Raw genomic sequence first — 9,129 nt, forward strand, 5'->3', positions numbered from 1 at the left:
ATATTACTTATGTGTGGTTTCTCTCATATTTTAGGCCTGCTTATAGAACAAAATGACTGGGTGTGCATCAGAGGTTAGTGAAGGTTGTCTCTGCTTATGCAGCTACCCTTGGAAAAACACAGAATATATTCTAATGCCCATCAAACCAGATCTTTATTGATATGCGATGAGGTGTCAAAACTTGTCACTAAAGGTGCAGGGGATGTCGTTAGATGTCGTCTTTATGGGGGAAAGAGTTCCAATAAAACAGTTAAATGGAGAGTTAAAAAAAAAAAAAAAAAAAGCGCTCAACTTTTCAACAAGAGATACAATAAATATAAAAAAAATTCATTATGAGATCAACATCTTTATAAAGGAATAAAAATAAATTAAACCAGCAGAAAACTTATCATCAGAAAAAGACTTTGTGAAGAAGATTCACAAAGTGAAAAGACAGTCTGCAGTCCATCCATCTTCTTTAGCTTATCCGGGGCCGGGTGGCGGGGACAGCACCTCCCTCTACCCTGCCACCTCCTCCCGCTTGTCCTTGGGAACACCAAGACATTCCCAGGCCAGCCAACAGATGGAATCTCTCCAGCGTGTCCTGGGTCTGCCCTGGGGGCCTCCTTCAGGTGGGGAGGATACTACAGTGATGATCACGCAATGGTATTCCAATCTCCTGTGGTGACGTTAGCCTGAGTTTCCTGTTCTTAGCTGATAGCAGTGGAACCTGGTGTGGTCTTCTGCTGCTGTAGCCCATCTGCTTCAAGTGTTGTGCTGTGTATTCAAAGAGCCTCTTCTGCATGTCTTGGTTGTAACAAGTGGTTGTTTGAGTTACTGTTACCTTCCTATCAGCTCAAAGCAGTGCGGTAGTTGCTGGTGAAGTTGCTGCCATGTGATTAGCTGATTAAATATTTGCATTAAAGATAAATTCAACAGGCGTACCTAACAAAGTGGCCTTTGAGTGTACATCGTGATCTACTAATAATTTTCCCGTTGACCCTCTGGATTAGTCGTTTATTGCATTTGCGACTCAGACATGTAGTGATTCATGTATTAAGCCTGTCACATAAATCAGAGCTGCAGTAACATGTTGTATGCACAGTGCTGGTATGTGTGACGACAGAGTGAGCCATATCTGGTAACACGCCCATGATAAACAGTGAACTTTGATGTTTTTATGAAGCTCAAGTTGAAGCAGGCTGCTGCTTCAAGCATCGTTATGATGTTTTGTTCCCTCTCTCACAGAGAAATGCGAACAAAGAGGACTTTTAGGAGCTGGTAACAACAGATTCTCAGCAGTGCAGCTGGTATTGACTGGAAGTAAAGAAACACCAAGAATGGCTGACCTAATCAACAATACAAGTGAGGAGCTGGCATTTTCACCTGCTGGGTCAACTGCAGAGCCACAAACAGCAGTAAGTAAAAAGCCACAAGAACACAACGGTTTGGAGGACAAAAGAAAGCTTACAGATGAGGAGGAGGAGGAGGAAGAAGATGATGATGATGTGACCAGCTCTGCTTTTCTGGAGCCAAGCACTTTACCGTGGTCGGCAGACAAAAACAGCAGAGCCTTCACAGACCAGGATGATGGAATCTCGTCAGAAAAAGGAGGATCGGAGCTTGAAGAGAGGGACACGGGGATCAGCAGAGGGAGCCAGGACCTGTCAGAGGAGCAGAGCCAGGAAGAGAGCAATGTGAAGAGCAAGACCAAATGGAGGGAGAGCATGCCCGAGGGGGAGAGGTGGAGGGACGATGAGATTAAGGTGAAGCAGGGTGATAAAGAGGATGGCTCCCTCGCAGATGATGAGGATGAGGAAGATGAAGAGGAAGACGAAGGGGGATTAACATGGGTCTCGGAAAAATCATCTCCGGGTTTCACGCCGCAAGTCACGATTTTGAATCACTCCACGAAAGAGGTTCCCGAGGTGAGCAGGCCACTCGGAGAGAAGGAGGTGGAGCCGGAGATGGAGCACGACTCTGTTGTAGAGGTTTACCCGGAGTGGACAACCAATGACGGCAAGTACTGTGAGTATCCCGACCAACCCAGACTCTGCTCTGCTACACCCAGCCCACTTTTTTATTAATATTAATAAGGACCTACTCCTTGCACCGCTGACATCTTAGTACTTAGTGCTCTTATTCTGAAAAGTTGTTTCATTTTTGTTTTCAGAGTATTTAAAATTCCATCACAGTCATGAGGTGAGCAGCCAAAGTTGGCACACAGGCACATCTTAGGCGCCTTGATATCATTCATATCATGTATTATGATGTCATCGCATTCCTTAACAACCACCTACTAACTGGCTGAAACAGCCTATTTGTGGCTTTTACGCACCTAGCACACCTTACAAAATGCGCAGTATTTTAATTTCACACCAATAAAATCTTGAATTGTGCTATATAGTACTCTTTTTAGTACTCTTGGATCTGTCTTTATATGGTTACCTGAGACTTGAGGCTCTACTTGATAGCACAGAAGCTCCGCCTCTTCTATTCGTGAGGGGCTGCCAATCAGAAGAGGAGCTTGTTTCACACAGTGGGTGAGCTGAGGGGCTGCATCAAGACTAAGTATGAGAGGAATCAGGAAGTGTGAATTATGCAAAGTTACTCTATTAAAGTCAAAGAATAAAAATATGGAGCAATAATTGAGGATAATAGGTCCACTTTAATTTGATGATCTAATCACATGTTGGTTCTGTTCCAAGTAGGTTAACGTGTTTTCTGGAGCACATTTTTCCCCAGTGAGAAAGTCATTGGTGACCCGGCCTAGATCTCCCTTTTTTCTTTTTTTTTTTGATGCTTAACTGGAATTAATGACGCATAATTATGTCTTTAGGTGAATCATGCTGTGGCTTCAGGATGTGTTGTGTCATCTTTTTTGTCACCGTCTCCTTCCTGCAGAGTTACAGATATTGATTTTCCACACTTTAGCGCTTTAACTTTGGCTAATCATAAACCGTAACTGTGTTCTTCCTCCTCAGACCTGTGTGAGCATATCTGCAAGGAGAAACTGAGGGTGGTTTTGGCGATGGTGGCTGCAGCAATACTTTTCCCTTTCCTGGTGTGGGGTGGTTACGCCCTAATACCTTTTGATTCGCCAAAGCTTGAAAGCGCCCCCCTCAGGGTGTTGTACACACTGCGCTGCGCGTTTTTTGCCAGCGTGCCCATCCTGCTCGGTGAGACTTTAGTGTTTTCCTGTGTTTAAATTGTAATGCACCAAAGCAAATCTGTCATGCAAATAAGAAAATGGAGAACAAGAAAATGAGGTGAAGATGATCTTTCTCTGCAGGCGTGGTGGTGCAGGGCCTCGCCCGGCTGCGTTACAGCGCGGTCAAGCCCCTCATTCAGAGTAACCTGTTGAACATACAAGTGGCCGTGCACTGGCACTACGTCAACGAATCGCTCGGCCTCTTCCTCTTCTACTTCCTGCAGCTTGCTGTCATGGCAACCTACATCAGCCAGGACCTCATCAAACTGGTGCCGCTGCTCACCATCGTGTTTGTTTTTGGCAGGTACGTGTTTGTGTGCGTGTTGTCAGCAACAGGTAGTTCAGTGATGAAAATATTATGATGATTAGTTTATACCTACTGAATGACGCTCTCATAAGACTCGTCTCTCATAAGACTTTTCAGACTATCTAAACATGGAGCACAGCAATGATTAAGTAAAGGAGGGTTCTGTGTCAAGCCTGCATTGGTGCTCTCTGAGTACTCAAGCGCCAGAGATATTAATTTTGTGTTAAAGTGTGATTGTGATACTGGCCAGCGGTGTGAATGTGAGAGTTTTTACTTGCGTCTGTCTAGGATGTACCCTGCTTCTTGCTCACTGTCAGCTGGTATAGGCTCATCTTCCCTTAGCCCGAATTAGATAAATGGTAAAGAAAATGCTTATATAGATGGAATTTTATGGATGGAATAATTTTCCAACTTTCTAACAGACCAAAAAAGGCTTCTGTGCTGTTGAAGATGCATCTGAACTGAACTGATCGTCTTTTTTATCACCATTTGAATTAAATATTCGCGCAGAAGCTCAAAGAATCCCAAATAAATACAGAGGGAGATGCTTTAACAGCTTGAAAAGATTAAACTTTCCAAATAAAATCTGATGTATTTCTTTGTTTCTGGTCTATACTTGCATCGCTGTCCCAGTGCTGCTGCAGAGGTATAGTTGAGATAAATTATACGTTTGTGGCGATGTCACTGTTTGCGTGCAACATGGTCACTCCTGTGTGACCTCATCAGAAGCTCGAATGTCCTCATAGGTTGGCTCAGCAACACTAATATCAGGAGGGACTAGGACTTCTGGTATAATAAGCTGACATGGTGTCACACCTCTTCCCTGCTTCTATAGCAAGGAGGCTGTCTGGTGAAAGGCTCACTCATGGTACTCAGAGAACCGGGGTTATATACATAACCTTAAAGTTCTGGTCTTTTACATGTGTTGATGTGCAGGTTTTTTCTGAGTGACAAAAGGAAATTAAGGACATTAGTGCAAGTTTTGCATGTCCTCAGTACCAGTATAGGTGGTCACATCATTGTGCTTGACACAACCAGTGTGTCGATCATAATAGCCTCGTATGATTGGAGTTTAACCATGCATTGCATTAACTTTTGATAATTGGTGCCAAGTAAGGGGATCATCAGCAGTTTTTGAAGGATTGTTTAAAAAAAAAAACTAAACTAAAAGTTTGTCCAGATGTCCGCACGTCATAATGACCAAACCTATTACAGTTCATGCTAAGGGGGAGGGTTGATGACAACACTGTTGCAGTTACTTTACTAAATTCCAGGAGCTGTTGTACGTCAGTACGATTTATCCTCCATGAGCTATGATTGTCCCTTTAAAATGATCTCAATCCATGAAAGTTTTGTCTGTGATAAAGTGTTAAACCTGTTCAACTGTCACAGTCGTCTCTGTGAAACCTGGAAAAGTGCTGAGCAGACAAAAGTCCGGCTAAAGCTGCAAAGTCAGCGTGCTCAGACTCCATCATTACTACGACTTCACTAGACTGACTAGGTCAAATTTCTGTGAGACAGAAAGCGAGGCTGTAGTGTTTTTTAAAAAAGCTTTTAATGTGATTACTCCTCTGATCTTTAGGTCTACAACAGTGAACTCTAATTGCTTTAAAATGCTGCTTGATGCTTTAATTGGTTTTTATTTGGTTGCACATTAGCTCCACAAGTATGAGGTAAAGACTGTGAAACCATTACTTTCAAATTATACTGTGCAAGAACAGATAATCATCTTCACTTGTAAAAAAAAAAAAAACTATTTGTTTTTGTGCCCCAGTTAAATGAATAAATGAGGAGAAGCTAAAGAACAAAGTTCCTTTTTAAACTTTAAAGAATCATCACACAAAAAAAGCCTTTTTAACAGCCTTTTAAATAAAGTTTCACTCTTTGTTCAGTCAGTGGCTGAACAAACAAACAAACATGACCCCTCGATCAGTTTTACCAAATTGAATACAGTGAAACCACTTGCATGCTCGGGCACGATTAAACAAGATATATTATCTAAACCACAGAGAGGGTGAATAACTTGTTATATAACCTGTTACTTCCTGCTGTTTCTCTGTTGGACTCGTCATGCATGTAACTGCTTTCCTGCCTTTCATCATCTGGTTCAGCTAGGGATTTGCCCTAAACCTGTCTGATCACCCGTACTGCTGCAGTTACTTTATCCACAGTTTAAAGCCTGCATACAAAAGGAAAAACATCTGCAGTGGGGACATCAGTGCCGCCTGCTTACAAAAAAACAATGAGCTGATCGTATCGATCCCTCGTTCAAAGAGTGTGCTGTGGGACTCTGAAGACTGCTGATAAGCCAAGGGTACCTCAGGGTTTATTTCTCAAAAATTGAAGTCCGAAATTGCACTCAAAGATTTATTTTGATTTTTTTTAACATTTGTGCACGTCATTATATTTTGGGTAATCTGCATAAACCATGGGCGGGCAACTCCTGGCCTCAAGGACCGGTGACCTGCAGGTTTTAGATGTGTCCTTGATCCAACACAGATCCAACTGTGATTTAAATGGCTAAATTACTTCCTCAACATGTCTTGAAGTTCTCCAGAGGCCTGGTAATAACATTTATCATTCGATTCAGTTGTGTTGACCCAGGGTGATATCTAAAACCTGTATGACCACCGGCCCTTGAGGCCTGGAGTTCCCCACCCCTGGTATAACCAATTAGGAGCAACATACAGTGGCTTGCAAAAGTATTCGGCCCCCTTGAACTTTTCCACATTTTGTCACATTACAGCCACAAACATGAATCAATTTTATTGGAATTCCGCGTGAAAGACCAATACAAAGTGGTGTACACGTGAGAAGTGGAACAAATCATACATGATTCCAAACATTTTTTACAAATAAATAACTGAAAAGTGGGGTGTGCGTAATTATTCAGCCCCCTGAGTCAATACTTTGTAGAACCACCTTTTGCTGCAGTTACAGCTGCCAGTCTTTTAGGGTATGTCTCTACCAGCTTTGCACATCTACAGACTGAAATCCTTGCCCATTCTTCTTTGCAAACCAGCTCCAGCTCAGTCAGATTAGATGGACAGCGTTTGTGAACAGGAGTTTTCAGATCTTGCCACAGATTCTCGATTGGATTTAGATCTGGACTTTGACTGGGCCATTCTAACACATGGATATGTTTTGTTTTAAACCATTCCATTGTTGCCCTGGCTTTATGTTTAGGGTCGTTGTACTGCTGGAAGGTGAACCTGCGCCCCAGTCTCAAGTCTTATGCAGACTCCAAGAGGTTTTCTTCCAAGATTGCCCTGTATTTGGCTCCATCCATCTTCCCATCAACTCTGACCAGCTTCCCTGTCCCTGCTGAAGAGAAGCACCCCCAGAGCATGATGCTGCCACCACCATATTTGACAGTGGGGATGGTGTGTTCAGAGTGATGTGCAGTGTTAGTTTTCCGCCACACATAGCGTTTTGCATTTTGGCCAAAAAGTTCCATTTTGGTCTCATCTGACCAGAGCACCTTCTGCCACATGTTTGCTGTGTCCCCCACATGGCTTGTGGCAAACTGCAAACGGGACTTCTTATGGTTTTCTGTTAACAATGACTTTCTTCTTGCCACTCTTCCATAAAGGCCAACTTTGTGCAGTGCACGACTAATAGTTGTCCTATGGACAGATTCCCCCACCTGAGCTGTAGATCTCTGCAGCTCGTCCAGAGTCACCATGGGCCTCTTGGCTGCATTTCTGATCAGCGCTCTCCTTGTTCGGCCTGTGAGTTTAGGTGGACGGCCTTGTCTTGGTAGGTTTACAGTTGTGCCATACTCCTTCCATTTCTGAATGATCGCTTGAACAGTGCTCCGTGGGATGTTCAAGGCTTGGGAAATCTTTTTGTAGCCTAAGCCTGCTTTAAATTTCTCAGTAACTTTATCCCTGACCTGTCTGGTGTGTTCTTTGGACTTCATGGTGTTGTTGCTCCCAATATTCTCTTAGACAAGCTCTGAGGCCGTCACAGAGCAGCTGTATTTGTACTGACATTAGATTACACACAGGTGCACTCTATTTAGTCATTAGCACTCATCAGGCAATGTCTATGGGCAACTGACTGCACTCAGACCAAAGGGGCCTGAATAATTACGCACACCCCACTTTTCAGTTATTTATTTGTAAAAAATGTTTGGAATCATGTATGATTTTCGTTCCACTTCTCACGTGTACACCACTTTGTATTGGTCTTTCACGTGGAATTCCAATAAAATTGATTCATGTTTGTGGCTGTAATGTGACAAAATGTGGAAAAGTTCAAGGGGGCCGAATACTTTTGCAAGCCACTGTATTTGGCATCAGAAGCTCTCTTGTTCCCATTTGTAGCCAATGTTCTGTTAACCTGTTACATCTGAGCATTCATAAATGGACGGTGTGGAATAAAAGCCAGGGAACACCTTTACATTTCTTTTAAAACCATGCACAGTTATAAGCAGGTGGTGAATAGATCAGGAAGTCTTTGCCCTGGTATCTACTGATGATACTGGAAACTTGTCCCAAGAAGCTAGGTCAGCAAAGTAGCCGAAAGATTTCTAGATTGTATTCAGCAAATGTAAGTTTATTATGTACTTTAAAAAAAAGGACAGAGTGCAATGTCTTTGTAGTTGCCATTTTAGCATTTTATAAACCAGATTTAATAGTTAACGGCTGATTTAGACTTCTGCAGCGAGTCTTCGTTGAGCTGATGATGTCACCTACACACGTGGACAAGCTTTCATATGTGTTTGGTGTGCCAGTCAGGATAAAACCAAATAAAATGCCCCAATCTCTCCAGTCCTGTCCCTTACGTTTTTTCACTTAGTTGTGCATTCACGGCCATTCTGATTGTTGGATTTACGGATGGCGTGGATGAAGGGAGATGACAAACAACCAGACTTCTTTTTCTAACCACAGGAAATCGCCCCCTGCTGGTCATTAGAAAAAAATGCAAACCAGAGGCTACGTTCTTCTTTTCATAAGCAGTCTGCTGCCTGCACCGCAGCTGATTTTAAAAACTGCTGTAATAATGAATACATTTAATTTCCAACTCGGGCTGAGAGCTCTGAGATGATAATTAATTCTTCCTATACCACAGCAATTTGAGCTACATACTGAAAAATAGGGCCTTAAGTCTCCAGTACTCCATCACATTGTGCTCTGAAAAAGATCTCAGACAGTCTCGAAAACACGATGACAGAAAATTAGGACACTTTAAAAAAAAAAAAAAAAAAAAAAAAAAAGCCTCTATTAAGCCATTAGTGCAGCTTTGAGTCATCAAGCACTCGATACAAAAACAGATGAAAAAGCATAAAGGAGCTGCGCTGTCTAATGTTCCTGCTGAAAGGAGAGAGTGGGTGTGTGGGCTGATGCGGGCAGTGATCAGATCTTCTCTCAGTATTGTGTCCAGCTGCTGGTGACTGTGCTTCAAACAGAAATGAGTCTCATCCACTCGTTGCAGGCTGATCTACTGGCTCTGCCTCTCCCTGGGCAGCAGCGCCAGAGGCTTCGGCTTCGGCTTCTCCTTCTTCCCCATACTGGTCATGCTGGGCACCAACCTCTACTTCGTGTGCTCGTCGATGGGACAAGACAGCGTCTTTGACGTGGCGCCGCCCACCTCGGCTCCTCCACCCAGGCGGCGCTGGTGGGGTTAA

At 43.2% G+C, this 9,129-nt stretch overlaps 1 protein-coding gene across 1 annotated transcript; it reads left to right on the top strand.

Moving 5' to 3' along the window:
* Positions 1 to 1,319: 1,319 nt before the first annotated feature.
* On the top strand, positions 1,320 to 9,129 carry tmem79a (transmembrane protein 79a). Its single transcript, XM_065470069.1, has 4 exons — positions 1,320 to 2,007; positions 2,964 to 3,158; positions 3,272 to 3,494; positions 8,937 to 9,129. Exons 1-4 carry the CDS (start codon positions 1,320 to 1,322, stop codon positions 9,127 to 9,129), a joined length of 1,299 nt encoding a protein of 432 aa, XP_065326141.1.

The sequence above is a fragment of the Pelmatolapia mariae genome, linkage group LG22 (assembly GCF_036321145.2).
Source record: "Pelmatolapia mariae isolate MD_Pm_ZW linkage group LG22, Pm_UMD_F_2, whole genome shotgun sequence".
Lineage (NCBI taxonomy): Eukaryota > Metazoa > Chordata > Actinopteri > Cichliformes > Cichlidae > Pelmatolapia > Pelmatolapia mariae.